This window comes from Mobula hypostoma, chromosome 2, assembly GCF_963921235.1.
Source record: "Mobula hypostoma chromosome 2, sMobHyp1.1, whole genome shotgun sequence".
Lineage (NCBI taxonomy): Eukaryota > Metazoa > Chordata > Chondrichthyes > Myliobatiformes > Myliobatidae > Mobula > Mobula hypostoma.
The window spans coordinates 82,965,198-82,983,731 of NC_086098.1; the positions used below are offsets into that span (position 1 = coordinate 82,965,198).

Below are 18,534 nucleotides of genomic sequence, written 5' to 3' on the forward strand. Positions count from 1 at the left end.
TGTCTTACCTTTCTTTCTCTCTTTGCTTCCATCCATCATCCTCCTGCCTCTGCCTTCTAACTTCACCCCTCTCCTCTTCACTTAGCTCAACCTTCCCATTGTCCTTCACCCCTCTTTAGTCCACTAATCATCCCAGGCTCCTGCAGATTGTTTGTTGCTCCAGATACTAGCATCTGCAGATTCTTCTGTCTCTCTCATTTAGAATTCAGTCATGGAGTGGTTTCTTGAAGTGCAGAAGGTCTTGAATGTTCTGTTTTTGAGTGTATTAAAAACTATCGAACGGTTCTTGACATAGAGGAATTCAAAGGTTTTAATGGAGAGGACAGACAATTTGGGTCTATATATAGTTTGGAAAAATGAAAATGAACTTTTTTGAACAAACAAGGCCTTATGGGGGCTTCACAGGATTGATGCTGAGATGTTCTCACTGGTGAGAAAATCAGGAACAAAGGACACAGCTGCATGATGAGTTTCCAGTGATTTACAACTGGGGGCATAGAAATTTTCTCAAATGGAAGCTCTGCTCTTGAAGGTGGTGGAGGCCAGATCATGAGAAATATCTAAGTTCCTTCTAGATAAATATTTAAATGATTGAGGAATTAAGGCCTATGGGGTTCAAAGGGGGTCAGAATTTAGCATGATTTCTTTTGGTACACTGTGCTTTTCTGTTAGTGAATGAAGGCATTGAAATCTGTTTTGCGAAATATGCTATTGCTGGCAGCTCTTTATTCATTCCTTTCCCCACAATTCACAGTGGACTTTCTGTATATGAACTTACTTATTGGCATAAGAAATCTATGATTGAGCCTAAAATCTGATGTCCTCTTTGAACTAATAGGTTATCTTCACCTAGCGAACTCTCCTATTATCTCCTGACAAGCAGACACCATTTATAAGTTCTTAAAAATAAACTCATGTAAAGTAATATTCTGTCTCTCACGTGGCCCCTGATAGTCTATGATTGGAACTTAATGCTTCAAAGGATATTGATCCCTTTTGGATCCAATAGAACTCTCAGATAAGTGTGCAACCTGGATATTTTATTTAACTTCTCATTGATAATGATTCTAAGCACATCGATAATGAACCACATACCGGTGAATAGGGTCACCTTGTCCTTGCAAGTAAAGAAATCCTTAAAGTGTGTTTTACAAGAATGTATCATGAGAGTCACATGAGGGAGTAGAGGAGTGAAATCTGATCATAAATATTCAAATACACATTATTTGAAATAAATTCTAAAGCAGCTGATAATAAAATCATCACCTTTTCAGTTGGTATGATTTGTATCCCAGAATAGAAATAAAAGATGGAAAGGACACAGTAAGGTCACAGAACTTAACACAGAACAGATTTTTTAAAGTCTGGAGTTGTACCAAAGAAGTTAATATTGTGAAATGCCACATTGGGAATGTAAATTAGGACAGATTTCTTATTTGTACAAGGTAAAATTAATGTGAACCCATTTACTACTTGCTATATGAAGGTTTTTTGAGTTACTCCCAGTTGTGTTGAAAAGATTCAGAACATTTTACACAACAGAAGTAAAGTAGTAGAAATAAAAGTCTACATCAGAATAGAAACTGATATAAAGTTACTGGTCTATGAAACTGTACTTATATTTTTTGGTTGTTTTGACCCACAAAGTACAGTACAAAATGAATGAACATGCTTCATATCAACTCACTTACAAAACACATCATATTTAACTTATGTATTTGAATTTTAAAAAAGTTACGGTGTGTAAAGGAATAGATGGGATGTTTGCTTGACTTTTCTTAAGCTGATGAAAAATGAAGGGCATGTACTAAGATGAGAGTAGTGATAGCTGGGGGACAGAGTGTATAACTTTTTTTTAGACTATTAGTTTGCTCTATTTTTGCCTCATAGTTTTATTTTTTTGTGTAATAATTCTATTTTTCACTTTTTTATACATGGACCTTAACTGTTGTACCATTGAAAATCAAATACATAAGCACATTGAATAAAATCATTCAAGCTATATGAAGGTACCATAATAAAATGGAGAAATAAGGCTATTTCTCCATGTACCAGGGAATGGTAGATTGGAGATCGTAGTGTGGAGGTATTCTCAAATCCATAACTGAAGAAATAGTATTGTAACTGAAGTAATCATGGAATAGAAGGATATGACAGAAATAGGATAAAAATATTGGGAATTCTTCACATTTTATGGTGGTTGCTTGACAGAGGACATTATAGATTGGGGCAGAGTTCAATAGTCCGTTTACAGTTGAAAATAATCTTGAATCGCTGCTATTCTCTGTAATTATCTTGGAAAATGGACTCTTCTTACAGAACGTATAGTAGTGTCAAAGGAACCTAGTGTTTCCTTGAAAATATTACAGTGGACTTCTAGTCCAGTTTTCCTCCATTTTCTCTCAACTACTCTACATGATCTCTTGAGTTCACGGACAGAATTATTTATCCATGGTGACATTTCACTAAGTGATTTCTTTTTAACCCTCAGTGGGGTCACTGTTCAAGTTATTGTTGAAAGAATTAACAATTTCATTTACTGAGCAGCTTAAATCACATGGATCAGAGAAGCTAACCAGCTCAGAGAATTTTAAGTTGTGTTGCAACATCAAGAAACCATTTTTTAACTGTAATTTCATATGGGAATTTGGTTAAAGGCAAGGGGGCATCAAAAAGTACATAAAATCAAATGTATTTTAAGGGTCTCAAGTTGGTGTTTGTAAAGTTTAAGGAAGAAATGCAAATGCTAGAGGACAAAAATTAATTAAAATCTGTAAAGAGAAGTTGTTACAGTTTCTTCGTTTATGTTCTAACGGATGTAGAATGTATTCTGTAAGTTAGAGGCTTGAGAGCAGGAGAGCACAATAGCTCATGTGATGGTTTAACCAAATAATGATCTTATCATACAAGGATGAAATCCTTTGTTGAATGCAAAAAAGTTCACCAAGAAAATGTAGTGAGAAAACCATCCATTGTCCTCATCTAATACAATTTCATCAGTAACAAGTAAGGTTTAGTTAGTCTGTTAGTTGCAGGGCTAAGGTGGGGTAGTTTGTGGTGTGTGGGCTGTGATGGAGATGAAAGAGGCATGAGGGACTATTTATACCATGTGGTTCATTTTAATAAAGCAATTGATGTGAAACATAGAAAATAGGTGCAGGAGTAGGCCATTCGGCCCTTCGAGCCTGCACCGCCATTTATTATGATCATGGCTGATCATCCAACTCAGAACCCCGCCCCAGCCTTCCCTCCATACCCCCTGACCCCCGTAGCCACAAGGGCCATATCTAACTCCCTCTTAAATATAGCCAATGAACTGGCCTCAACAGTTTCCTGTGGCAGAGAATTCCACAGATTCACCACTCTCTGTGTGAAGAAGTTTTTCCTAATCTCGGTCCTAAAAGGCTTCCCCTCTATCCTCAAACGGTGGCCCCTCGTTCTGGACTTCCCCAACATCGGGAACAATCTTCCTGCATCTAGCCTGTCCAATCCCTTTAGGATCTTATACGTTTCAATCAGATCCCCCCTCAATCTTCTAAATTCCAACGAGTACAAGCCCAGTTCATCCAGTCTTTCTTCATATGAAAGTCCTGCCATTCCAGGAATCAATCTGGTGAACCTTCTTTGTACTCCCTCTATGGCAAAGATGTCTTTCCTCAGATTAGGGGACCAAAACTGCACACAATACTCCAGGTGTGGTCTCACCAAGGCCTTGTACAACTGCAGTAGTACCTCCCTGCTCCTGTACTCGAATCCTCTCGCTATAAATGCCAGCATACCATTCGCCTTTTTCACCGCCTGCTGTACCTGCATGCCCACTTTCAATGACTGGTGTATAATGACACCCAGGTCTCGTTGCACCTCCCCTTTTCCTAATCGGCCACCACTCAGATAATAATCTGTTTTCCTATTTTTGCCACCAAAGTGGATAACTTCACATTTATCCACATTAAATTGCATCTGCCATGAATTTGCCCACTCACCCAACCTATCCAAGTCACCCTGCATCCTCTTAGCATCCTCCTCACTGCTAACACTGCCACCCAGCTTCGTGTCATCCGCAAACTTGGAGATGCTGCATTTAATTCCCTCATCCAAGTCATTAATATATATTGTAAACAACTGGGGTCCCAGCACTGAGCCTTGCGGTACCCCACTAGTCACCGCCTGCCATTCTGAAAAGGTCCCATTTATTCCCATGCTTTGCTTCCTGTCTGCTAACCAATTCTCCACCCACACCAATACCTTACCCCCAATACCGTGTGCTTTAAGTTTGCACACTAATCTCCTGTGTGGGACCTTGTCAAAAGCCTTTTGAAAATCCAAATATACCACATCCACTGGTTCTCCCCTATCCACTCTACTAGTTACATCCTCAAAAAATTCTATGAGATTCGTCAGACATGATTTTCCTTTCACAAATCCATGCTGACTTTGTCCGATGATTTCACCGCTTTCCAAATGTGCTGTTATCACATCCTTGATAACTGACTCCAGTAGTTTCCCCACCACCGACGTTAGGCTAACCGGTCTATAATTCCCCGGTTTCTCTCTCCCTCCTTTTTTAAAAAGTGGGGTTACATTAGCCACCCTCCAATCCTCAGGAACTAGCCCAGAATCTAACGAGTTTTGAAAAATTATCACTAATGCATCCACTATTTCTTGGGCTACTTCCTTAAGCACTCTAGGATGCGGACCATCTGGCCCTGGGGATTTATCTGCCTTCAATCCCTTCAATTTACCTAACACCACTTCCCTACTAACATGTATTTCGCTCAGTTCCTCCATCTCACTGGACCCTCTGTCCCCTACTATTTCTGGAAGATTATTTATGTCCTCCTTAGTGAAGACAGAACCAAAGTAATTATTCAATTGGTCTGCCATGTCCTTGCTCCCCATAATCAATTCACCTGTTTCTGTCTGCAGGGGACCTACATTTGTCTTTACCAGTCTTTTCCTTTTTACATATCTATAAAAGCTTTTACAGTCTGTTTTTATGTTCCCTGCCAGTTTTCTCTCATAATCTTTTTTCCCCTTCCTAATTAAGCCCTTTGTCCTCCTCTGCTGAACTCTGAATTTCTCCCAGTCCTCAGGTGAGCCACTTTCTCTGGCTAATTTGTATGCTTCTTCTTTGGAATTGATACTATCCCTAATTTCTCTTGTCAGCCACGGGTGCACTACCTTCCTTGATTTATTCTTTTGCCAAACTGGGATGAACAATTGTTGTAGTTCATCCATGCAACCTTTAAATGCTTGCCATTGCATATCCACCGTCAATCCTTTAAGTGTCATTTGCCAGTCTATCTTAGCTAATTCACGTCTCATACCTTCAAAGTTACCCCTCTTTAAGTTCAGAACCTTTGTTTCTGAATTAACTATGTCACTCTCCATCTTAATGAAGAATTCCACCATATTATGGTCACTCTTACCCAAGGGGCCTCTCACGACAAGATCACTAACTAACCCTTCCTCATTGCTCAAAACTCAGTCCAGAATAGCCTGCTCTCTAGTTGGTTCCTCGACATGTTGGTTCAAAAAACCATCCTGCATACATTCCAAGAAATCCTCTTCCTCAGCACCTTTACCAATTTGGTTCACCCAGTCTACATGTAGATTGAAGTCACCCATTATAACTGCTGTTCCTTTATTGCACACATTTCTAATTTCCTGTTTAATACCATCTCCGACCTCACTACTACTGTTAGGTGGCCTGTACACAACTCCCACCAGCGTCTTCTGCCCCTTAGTGTTACGCAGCTCTACCCATATCGATTCCACATCTTCCCGGCTTATGTCCTTCCTTTCTATTGCGTTAATCTTTTCTTTAACCAGCAACGCCACCCCACCTCCCCTTCCTTCATGTCTATCCCTCCTGAATATTGAATATCCCTGAACGTTGAGCTCCCATCCCTGGTCTCCTTGGAGCCATGTCTCTGTGATCCCAACTATATCATAATCATTAATAACAATCTGCACTTTCAATTCATCCACCTTATTACGAATGCTCCTTGCATTGACACATAAAGCCTTCAGGCGCTCTTTTACAACTCTATTAGCCCTTATACAATTATGTTGAAAAGTGGCCCTTTTTAATGCTTGCCCTCGATTTGTTGGCCTGCCACTTTTACTTTTCTCCTTTGTACTTTTTGCTTCTACCCTCACTTTACACCCCTCTGTCGCTCTGCACTGGTTCTCATCCCTCTGTTGTGAACTAACCTCCTCACGCCTAGCCTCTTTAATTTGATTCCCACCCCCCAACCATTCTAGTTTAAAGTCACCTCAGTAGCCCCCGCTAATCTCCCTGCCAGGATATTGGTCCCCCTAGGATTCAAGTGTAACCCGTCCTTTTTGTACAGGTCACGCCTGCGCCAAAAGAGGTCCCAATGATCCAAAAACTTGAATCCCTGCCCCCTGCTCCAAGCCCTCAGCCACGCATTTATCCTCCACCTCATCGCATTCCTGCTCTCACTGTCGCGTGGCACAGGCAGTAATCCCGAGATTACTACCTTTGAGGTCCTTTTTCTCAACTCCCTTCCTAGCTCCCTATATTCTCCTTTCAGGACCTCATCCCTTTTCCTACCTATGTCATTGGTACCTATATGTACCACGACCTCTGGCTCCTCACCCTCCCACTTCAGGATATCTTGGACACGATCAGAAATATCCCGGACCCTGGCACCAGGGAGGCAAACTACCATTCGGGTCTCTGGACTGCGTCCACAGAATCGCCTATCTGACCCCCTTACTATCGAGTCCCCTATCACAACTGCCCTCCTCTTCCTTGCCCTACCCTTCTGAGCTACAGGCTTGTAAATTAGTGTGAAGTGAAAGGTTTGTTTAGAATTGTACAAATAACAAATGGTGAGCAATTGCACAGATTTTGCAAATATTAATCCAGATTCATGTTTTTGTTAACTTACAGTTAAATATTGCAAGAGAAAATTAGCTAAGTATTATTCATGAAGCAGCAGGAGAAAATCACATTCTCTTTCAAGAGAAGTGAGCAGAGTCTCAGAGGATGTGTGTGAAAGGTGTAGGGGGGCTTTATAAAATCTTCATACACAACTAAATTGAACCAGTTTGTTACGAATTGCAACTACTTGATTTCTACAAACTTGTCATTTTAGAATTTTGGCAGTCAAGCACTTGTATATATCTGTATTTCTCTTTTATAACCAAACTAAAGCATAACCTCTGGGGATTATATAATGTCAGAGAAGGAATGTTTTAAAACTCGTTTTGCATAGAGACACCTTCACTATCAATCTAGGTCAATCACATTCAATGCAGCTGAATATTCTTCCTTGTGAGCACGAGGATACAGATGGTTATAAGACATAAGAGCAGAATTAGGACATTTGGCTCTGCCATTCCATCATGGCTGATTCATTATCCCTTTTAACCCTTCTGCCTTCTCCCTATAACCTTTGACATCCTTACTAATTAAGAACTTGTCAACCACAGCTTTAAATATACCCAATGACCTGGCCTCCACAGCCTTGTGTGGTAATGTATTGCACAAACTAAATCAATTCCTCCTCATCTCTGTTTGAAAAGGACGGCATTCTATTCTGAGACTGACCTCTGGGCCTAGTCACCCTCATCATAGGAAACATCCTCTTCACATTCATTCTATCAAGGCCTTTAAATATTCAATAGGTTTTAATGAGATCCCTCCTTATTCTGCTGAACTCCAGTGAGTAGAATGTGAAAACTCCACACAAACAGCCAGTGCTGGCAGCGGGATTTGAACCTGGGATATTGAACTTGTGAGGCAGCAGCTCTACCAACAGCACCACTCTGTTGTTCTTGATACATGTAAATGAATTAAATTGGTTATGATGCAGTATCAATTTATTCAGCTTAATAAGGCCTCATTCGTAAGGCCAGTGATGTTGTGGGGATGGAACTGAACTCTCTGACAGTGGTGTCTGACAAGAGGATGCTGTCCAAGTTGCATGCCATCTTGGACAATGTCTCCCATCCACTACGTAATGTACTCGTTGGGCACAGGAGTACATTCAGCCAGAGACTCATTCCACCGAGATGCAACACAGAGCGTCATAGGAAGTCATTCCTGCCTGTGGCCATCAAACTTTACAACTCCTCCCTTGGAGGGTCAGACAGCCTGAGCCAATAGGCTGGTCCTGGACTTATTTCCTGGCATAATTTACATATTACTATTTAACTATTTATGGTTTTATTGCTATTTATTATTTATGGTGCAACTGTAACGAAAACCAATTTCCCTCAGGATCAATAAAGTATGACTATGACTATGACTAATGCTTGATTGATCCAGAGTTATACAGAAGCAAATGTACAAATAACATAAACTATGACATCAAATAACCTCAGGCTCAGTGGGACATTGAATGTAGAGCTTCTAACAAGGGAGACTTGGGGGCAATGGATATCCTGGCAAAGCCTTAACTAATACTTAGCTGTGTAAAACTGATTGGATCTGTTTTACCCTGAGAAGATAGCCTTGCCCATTCAGATAAGAGTACAACATGATCATGTATTCTGTAACCTTCCACTCTGCACAGTGGCTGAGAAAATGAATCAAATGATGTTCTTTGGGTGGAATCTCAAAACTTCACAGTATTTATAGTTCACTTGATAAATTTCCAAATATTCATATAGTTGTGGATGTAAACAATTTAATTCAAAAGTGGTTTACCTTCCTATTCATTTAGTTTCATATGGGATTGCTCAAATTTAGTTACAAATGTGGGTCACATTACTGAGAGGACTGTTTCCTGGATGCCAGAAGTAACCAGAGAATGTAATGACTGAAGTCAGAGTATACTCACTAATCCCTTAAAAGGCACCAGTAGACCAATATCCTGATTTATTGTTAGTGTGATGGCTATTCAGTTGCTTTTGTGTTCTGTTTAATTGCTAATTAACTTGGTAGATTGATGGTTTATTTTTATATGAAATACTTTTGGGTGTGGGGAAGCAAAGTATCTTTTCCATAAACATCAACCTAGAAATCTTTGTAAAGTTGACTACCAAAAAGTATAAGTTTGCAAAGAAAGATCTATAACTGAAGAGTCTGAATAAGTGACCTTTGGATCAGTTTTCAGACCTTTTAGTTTACCCATCTGACATTAGTCTAATTTCTTAAGAACATAAGAAATAGGAGCAGGAGTTGGCCATCTGGCTCGTCAAGCCTGCTGTGCCATTCAATAAGATCATGGCTAATCTGACCATGGACTCACCTCCACCTACCTGCCTTTTCCTCATAACTCTTAGTTTCCCTACTATGCAAAAATCTATCCAACCTTGTCTTAAATATATTTACTGAATTAGCCTCCACTGCTTCATGGGGCAGAGAATTCCACAGATACACCATTCTTTGGAAAAGCAGTTCCTCCTCATCTCCATCCTAAATTTACTCCTCTGAATCTTGAGGCTATGTCTCCTAGTTCTAGACTCACCTACCAGTGGAAACAACTTTCCTGCCTCTAGTTTATCTCTACCTTTCATAATTTTATATGTTTCTGTAAGATCTTCTCTCATATTTCTGAATTCCAGCAAGTACAGTCCCAAGTGACTCAGTTTCTCCTCGTAGTCTAACCCTCTCATCTCTGGATCAACCTGGTGAACCTCCTCTGTACTGCCTCCAAAGCCAGTATATCCTTCCTCAAGTAAGGAGACCAGAACTGCATGCAGTACTCCGGATGTGGCCTCACCAGTACCCTACAGTTGCAGTATAACCTCCCTGCTCTTAAATTCAATCTCTCTAGCAATGAAGGCCAACATTCTATTTGCCTTCCAGAGAGCCTACTGCATCTGCAAACTAACCTCTTGTGATTCAAAACTCTTTCTGCACAGCAGCATGCTGCAATCTTTTACCACTTAAATAATAATCTGACCTTCCACTTTTCATTCCAAAGTGGATGACCTCGCACTTACCTACATCGTACTCCATCTACCAGACCCCTGCCCACTCACTGAACCTATCTATATCTCTCTGCAGCCTCACCGTATCCTCTGCACAATTTGCTTTTCCACTCAATTTAGTGGCATCAGCAAACTTAGATACACTGCACTGGGTTCCCTCTTCCAGATTGTTAATGTATATCATGAACAATTGCAAGCCCAACACCAACACCCGCAGCACATCGCTCACTACTGATTGCCAACCAGAGTAACACCTATGTTATCCCAACTCTCTGCTTTATATTGGTTAACCAATCTTCTATCCATGCTAATACATCACCCCCAACTCTATGCATCCTTATCTTATGGATAAGTCTTTTATGTGGCACCTTATCAACGCCTCCTGGAAATCCAAATAAATAACGTCCATCTGTTCCTCTCTATCCACTGCACTTGCTATATCCTCAAATGCATTTTTAATAATCAATATTGGGGTTGTCTGCTGATTGTTTCAATATTTAGCACCCATTCCTTTTAAAATAACCATGGCAACTGGAGTGCAGCACTTGTAGTGTTCAGCTCTGTATGGCTGGAATGTTATTTATCAACGTAATTGCTTGGAATTGATCATCTCTGAAAGAGAACTTCCTGGCCATTTTCCTTGCATTACCTTGGCACTGTCCTCAACTATAAGAACAAAAAAGATTGTAGCTGAAATTACCATTTTCCTCAATTCTGCTTTCCATCAATGAGTTTATGAACAAAAAACATGACTAGATCAACCATATCAGCAATCTAACTGTAGGCCACAGATGGGATACACTGTGAAGGTCCTCTTACCTGCTGATCACTCCAAAATTCTCTATTGGCAGAGATAATGAGTATATATAACCCTTGCTTGGGGCATAAGGATGTGATCCTGCTCAATGGGTAACATGTTCAGTTCTCAGTCAAACACTTATGTGCCAGTCAGCTTCAATGAGTTGAGCACTAACATCTTGGCTGACTTTTCAGTGCAATGAATAATATTACAAATATGCAGATGCTGGAAATCTGAAATGAAAACAGAAAATTCATCAAACATTCAGATCAAACAGCATTTATGGAAAGAGAAACAATTTAACATTTTCAGGACTGAGATTCTTCATCTGGACTGGGAAAGGAAGAAAACAGTTTTTGTTAGCAGAGGGGATGGATAGGAAAAGAATAATCTGAAAGCTTCTAACTCAATGTCCTAATATGGCAGTTAAGGAATTGTTGAGATCAGATTAAGCTTCTATTTGTAATGTGTGGTCACCTTCACTGAACTGATCATTGAATGCAATGTTTGGACTTTCTTTCAAGAACTCCACAACTCGTGTTCTCGGTTCTTCCCCCCCTCCCCCATCTATCTATTTATTGTTGTTATTGTTATTCTTTTTCTATTTGCACATTTTGTCAGTGTTTGTGTGGTTTTCATTGATTGTATTATACTTCCTTGTTTGAGTGCCTGCAAGAAAGTGTATCTCCGATTAGTATTTTGTGACATATATGTAACCTTGATAATTTTTTTTAACTTTGTGCATTTGTGTTGTAATAGTAAGATAGTGGCATGTGCTAAGCAAGTCACATGAGGTAGTGAAAAAAAACTGAGCCAAAATAGAAAGAGTAAGTTACAAATATCAAATTCTGCAGGCTGCAGTGTGCTCTAGGGAAGATAAGGCATCGTTCCTCAAATTTGGTTGAGCATTATTGGACAGGTGGACACAGGTCTGAATGGCTGCTAACTGGATGTTTCAGATCACTGCTGCAAGCTTGAGTATAAGTGTTTCACAAAACGATTACCAAATCTGAGTTTGGCTTCTTCTGTGTAGAGTAGGCCACATTGTGAACGACTGATACACGACATTAGAAGTGCAAGTGAATCTCTGCTTCATTTGGAATGATGTTTTATTTCAGTATAGTGTTAAGTATGTTATCCACTGTCTTGCATGTGAAATATTAAACTACAATTACATCTGCAGTCCAAGATACCTTACAATTGGTAAAAATCCTGTTCATTGGATGACATATTTGCATCTTCTGTTTTACTTATAAGAAACAAGTGTTACTCTACGTTGAAGAAAGGTTATAATTTAAGTGATTTATCCACTAATAAAATAAAGTTATTTCAAACAGTTAATTACATTTCAAGAGAGAATTAACTGGATTTGAGAAAACACCAAATTTGTTTCTCAGACATAGCTAATTAGACCTCTATTTCTGAACTTCCCTAGCTCTTAAGGAAGAGACACATAGGAAATGACATCGTTACAATTGTCTTTCAAGAGCCTGGAGCACTTCCATTTACTCCCAGAAACATCCGATCCCACTTCCAACATGTGTTTGTCATTGTCAGAGTTCATAATCCATGTACTGAAAATGTCTGCTACAGGTAAGTGATCAGTATCAATACTTTTAGATCCATTATTGATGTTTTTTAACCTTCTCTTTCACCATCTATGTTCTTTCCCAATGATACTTTATGTTACAATTAGGTTGTATTACTTCTCTTTTTTAGAAGGAACTTTACACAGAGTGGTAAAAAGATGAAACTCATTACCACAAGATATTGTTTTAGTGAGTAACAATGAGGTACTGAAGGGAAGATGGATAAATATGGTGGAGAAAGAAGTAGCGGGATATGTTAAACACAAGAGAGTCTGTAGATGCTAAAAATCCAGAATAACAGACATAAGTGCTGGAGGAACTCATCAGGTCAGGCAGCATCTATGGAGATGAATAAAGAGTCGACGTTTCAAACTGAGATACTTCATCAAGACCTGATCAAGGGGCTTGGCCCAAAACATTGTCTCTTTATTCCTCTCCATAGATGCTGCCTGGCCTGCTGAGTTCATGCAACATTTTGTTAGTGGGATATGTTGATCTGAGGCATGCGCGGGAGGTTTATAGAGGCTCTACAGTTCTGCACTAGAGCAATCTCACAGCTCCAGTGATCTGGGTTTGATCCTAACCTCTGGTGCTGTCTGTGCAGGGAGTTTACACGCTCTCCCTATGAGTGTGTGGATTGCTTCAGATTCCAACCCCTGCCCGCACATCATATTCCAAAAACAAACAGGTTGATAAGTTAACTGGTCTCTATAAATTGTTCATGACAGAATGTCAGAATGTGGGAGGAGTTGAGGGAAATATGGAGAGATTACATAATAAGGAATATCAGTGGGGAAATGGGATTACTTTGTGAACTGTCATAGAGGAGCTTCAATGTTGTATGGAAATATGAATATAGATTTATTGAGCCAACTGACCTGTTCTTCTGCTATAACTTGGGTAATATGATTCTGTGATTGGACAGAGTTTAGAATAGAATGAATTGGCTTATGTTGAGTGGGCTGTATCTAAACTTTCCTTGCACATAGTGTAAGACTATCAGAAATGGTTACAGCAATTTCAATCTTAAATGACAAAGGAGGAAGGCCACTGCTGTACACATCTGGATGTCAGGAAAATTTACAATGGATTGTAGGATCAGCTTTCCAAACAACTAGGTGGACCAGAAATATGAATGGAGCAAATACAGTACAATACAAGAGGATTGGCCTATTCCCAAGAAGAAATAGATCTTAGTGGAGTGGAGTGTCCCGAATTAGACCATAAAACATAGGAGCAGAAGTAGACCATTCAGCCTGTCGTATCTACAAACATTTGTACTCTAGCATTCCATCATAGCTGATTTCTTATCCTTCTCAGCTTCATTCTCCTGCTTTCTCCCCATATCCATTACTTATCAAAAAACTAACAATTGAATTTTAATATATCCAATGACTTGGCCTCTGCAGCCATCTGTGGCAATGAATTCCAGAGGTTCACCACTCTGTGGCTAAAGAAATTCCTATTTAGACTGCAGAAATGTTGTGGATTAAAAAAATTAAACTGATCCATAGAATAAAGGACTGATGTAGTGCTACAAAAGTGCTAAAAGGCAAAGTGAGGACTGATGTTGGAACGTAGTTTGTTTTAGCAAGAATGATACTTGGAATAGTCTTCTGCAAGTTCATGGAATATAATTAATTGTAAATTCAGAGATAGTTGGAGAATGTCAAATGTCTTCTGAGCTTAACTGCAGATAGAGTCATAGAAAAGTACAGCAAAGAAACAGGCCCTATGGCCTACCTAGACCATGCTGAACCATTTAGTCTGCCTATCCCCATTAACCTGTGCCGCAACCATAGCCCTCCATACCCCTACCATCCATGTACGTATCCAAACATCTCTTAAATGTTGAAATCGGGTTCACATGCACCCCTTGAGCTGGCAGCTCATTCCACATTCTCACGATCCTCTGAGTGAAGAAGTTTCCCCTCATGTTCCCCTTAAATTTTTTACCTTTCTGTCTTAACCCATGACCTCTAGTTGTAGACTCATCCAACCTCAGTGTAAAAAGCCAGCTTGCATTTACTATATCTACAGCCCTCATAAGTTTGCGTACCTCTATCAAATCTCCTCTCAATCTTCTATGCTCCAAGGACTAAAGTCTTAACCTATTCAATCTTTCCTTATAATCAGGTCCTCCAGTCCCAGCAAAATGTTGTAAATTTTCTCTGTATTCCTTTAACCTTATTTACATTTTTTCTGTAAGTAGATGACCAATACTGCCTCACCAACATCTTATGCAGCCTCAACATAACATCCCATCTCCTGTACTCAGTACCTTAATTTATGAAGGTCAATGGGCCAAAAGCTTCCTTTATGACCCTATCTACCTATGACACCACCTTCAATGAATTTTGGACCTGTATTCTCTAAGAGTATTCTACTGTGCTCCTCAGTACCTACTGTTCACTGTGTAAGACCTACCCTAGTTGGTGCTACCAAAGTGTAACACCTCACATTTGTTTGCATTAAATTCCATCTGCCATTTTTCCAGCTGGTACAGATCTCACTGCAAGCTCTGATAGTCTTCCTCATGTCCACTACACCCCCATCTGCAAATTTGCTGATCCAGTTAACCACATTATCATCTAGATCATTGATATAGATGACAAACAACAACGAACCCAGCACCGAACCCTGTGGGACCCCACTAGTCATAGACCTCCAGTCAGAGAAGCAACTATCTACTACCACTTTCTGGCTTCTCTCACAAAGCCAATGTGTAATTTACTACCTCACCTTGAATTCTGAGTGACTGAACCTTCTTGACTAACCTCCCATGTGGGAACTTGTTAAATGCCTTCCTAAAGTCTATATAGACAACATCCACTACTTTGCCTTCATCAACTTTCATGTAACTTTCTCAAAAATCTTTATGATTAATTTGACACAGCTTTCCAAGCTTGAAACCATGCTGATTATCTCTGATTAGTCCCTATCTATGCAAATGCTCATATATCCTGTCCCTTAGAATACCTTCTAATAACCTTTCCATTACTGATGTCAGGCTCACCGGCCTATAATTTCCTGGTTTATTTTTAGAGCCTTTCTGAAATAGCAGAACAACATTTGCTACCCTCCAGTCTTCCAGTACCTCACCTGTCACTAAGGATGATTTGAATACCACTGCTAGGGCCCCTGCCATTTCTGCACTTGCCTCCCACAGGGTCCAAGGAAACACCTTATGAGGCCCTGAGGATTTATCCACCCTGCCTCAAGACAGCAAATATCTCCTCATTTGTAATATGTATAAGGTCCATGACCTCACTGCTGCTTTGCCTCACACCTCTGACTGTGTGGCTAAGTACAGTTCCAACACCATATATGTTTGTTGATGGCTATATTAAAGGGGGTGATGAATCAGCATACAGGAGGGAGATTGAAACGGCTGAAGGGCTTAGTCTCCTCCTTCATCTTGTCTACTAAGGCAACCTTATACTTTCTTTTAACCCTCCTATTTCTTTCTTATGTGTTCTCTTGCATTTCTTATACTCCATATGTACCTCGTGTGTTCCTTCTTGCCTATACCTGATACGCATCTCCTTTTTTTCTTTAAAAAAAGGCCTTGATATCACTTGAAAACTAAGGTTCCCTAAACCCGTTACACTTGCCCTTTATTCTGGCAGGAACTTGCATACCTTGTATTCTCAAAGTTTCACTTTTGAAGGCCTCCCACTTACCAAGTACACCTTTGCCAGAAACAGCCTATACCAATCCTCACTAGCAAGATCCTTTCTGAAACCTTCAAAATTGGCCTTTCTCCAATTTAGAATCTCAACCCTGAGACCATACCTATCTTTTTCCATATTTACTTTGAAACTAATGGCATTATGATCACTAGATGTAAAGTGATCCTATACACAAACTTCTGTCACCTGCCCTGTCTCATTCCCTAATAACAGATCAAGTATCACACACTCTCATAGGGACTTCTGTGTACTGATTAAGGAAGTTTTCCTGAACACATTTGACAAATCTGTCCCATCTAGTCCTTTTACAGTATAGGAGTTTGAGTCAATATGTGGAAAGTTAAAATCACCTACTACTACATTTCTCGCGCGGTCTGCTACCTCTTTACAAATTTGTTTCTCTAAATACCGCAGATTGTTGGATGGTCTGGAATATAGCCCCATTAACGTGGTCATACCTTTCTTATTCCTCAATGGCACCCATAATGCCACACTAGATGAGTTCTCCAGTCTGTTCTGATTGAGCACTGACGTGATATTTTCCCTGACTAGTAATGCCTCCACTTCTCCTTTAATTCCTCCTGCTCTGTCGTGTCTAAAACAACAGAACCCCAGATTAATGAAGAATTTACCAGAGAGCATGGTCTTGCATGCATAGAATCATAAAGCCTAATCTAAATTCACAATTGTACTATAGATAATGCAGAGGACAATAGGGAGCTGTGTACAAGTTCAACTTATCAATCTATAGGGTATTAAATGTATATATAACAATCAATTTGATCAAGGTGCCAAATTTAATTTTCTATGAGTTATATCCTACTCATGAACCATGTGCCCTGCAGTATATTCCATCAGAAATAAAAGCCATTGATTTAAAGCAAGTGGAAGGAGTCATTGAAAGACTATTGCAGTAACTATGGAGATGTTTCCTGCTGCAACACACACAAAATGCTGGAGGAACTCAGCAGGTCAGGCAACATCTATGGAAATGAATAAACAGTTGACATTTTGGGCTGAGACTCTTTATCAGGACTGGAAAGGAAGGGGGAAGATGCCAGAATAAGAAGATAGGGGAGGGGAATGAGGACAAGCAAGATGATGATAGGTGAAACAGTGGGTGGGGGATGGGGGATGCAGGGAGGTGATAGTTGTCAAAGGCAAAGAGCTGGAGAAGACCATAAAACATAGTAGCAGAATTAGACCTTTCAGCCCATCATTCCACCGTGACTGGTTTAGTGCCCCTCTCAACCCCATTCTCTTGCCTTCTCTCTGTAACCTTTCATGCCCTAAATAATCAAGAACCTATCAACCTCCGCCTTAAAGACACCCAAAAACCTGGCCTCCACATCCGCCTGTGGCAACAAATTCCACGGATTCACCACCCTCTAGCTAAAGAAATTTCTCCTCATCTCCATTCTAAATGCTCATCCTTCTGTTCTGAGACTGTGTCCTTTGGTCCTAGACTCCCCTACATCCATTTCCCATCCATTCTATTTCGGGCTTTCAAAATTCGATAGGTTTTAGTGCGATTCCTCTCTCATGCTTCCAAATTCCAGCGAGTAGCAGCCCAGAGCCATCAAATGCTCCTCATATGATAATAGTTTCATTCCCGGAATCATTCTCGTGAGCCTTCTCTGAACCCTCTGCAATGTCTCTGAGGTAAGGGGCCCAAAGCTCACAAAACTCCCTCCGAGTGAGGCCACACTAGTGCCTTATAAAGCCCCAGCATTACATCCTTGACTTTACATTCTAGTCTTTTCGAAATGAAAGCTAACATTGCATTTGTCTTTCTCACCACTGACTCAACCTGCAAGTTAACCATTATGGAATCCTGCATGAGGACTCCCAAGTCCCTTTGCACCTCAGATTTTTGAATTTCTTCCCATTTAGAAAATAGTCTACACTTTCATTCCTTGTAGCAAAGTGCGTGACCGTACACTTCCTGACATTGTATTCTATTTGCTACTTCTTTACCCATTCTCCTAATCTGTCCAAGTCCTTCTGCAGCCTCCCTGTTTCCTGCCCTTTCCTTTATCTTCATATCATATGCAAACTTGGCCACAAAGCCATCAATTTCATCATCTAAATCATTGATATGTACTATAAAAAAATGTGGTCCCAACACCAACTCCTGTCATCAGCAACCAACCAGAAAAGGCCCCCTTTATTCCCACTCTTTGTGTCATGCCAATTAACCCATCCTCTAATCATGCTAGTATCCTTCCTGTATTACCATCTTGTTAAGCAGCATTATGTGTGGCTCCTTGCCAAAGGCCTTCTGAAAATCTGAGTTTATAACGTCCACCAATTCTCCTTTGTCTATCCTACTTGTTATTTCCTGAAAGAATTCAAACAGATTTGTCAGTCAAGGTTTTCCCTTAAGGAAACAATGCCTTTTTTTTTAAATCATGTGCTTCCGAGTACCCTGAGACCTCATCCTTTACAATCAACTTTAGCATCTTCCCAGCCACTGAGGTCAGTCTAACTGGCCAATAATTTCCTTTGTTCTGCCTTCCTCCCTTCTTGAAGACTGCAGTGA

General features: G+C 40.1%; 1 protein-coding gene across 3 annotated transcripts in view; it reads left to right on the top strand.

The window, feature by feature from the left end:
- The window catches only part of LOC134341524 (signal-induced proliferation-associated 1-like protein 2), a 521,779-nt gene that overhangs the window by 265,533 nt on the left and 237,712 nt on the right, over positions 1-18,534 (top strand). For all 3 annotated transcript variants that reach the window (XM_063039398.1, XM_063039402.1, XM_063039409.1), the window contains exon 8: positions 12,147-12,304. In XM_063039398.1, coding sequence (XP_062895468.1) covers positions 12,147-12,304 — 158 coding nt within the window. The remainder of the gene's footprint in view (positions 1-12,146; positions 12,305-18,534) is intronic.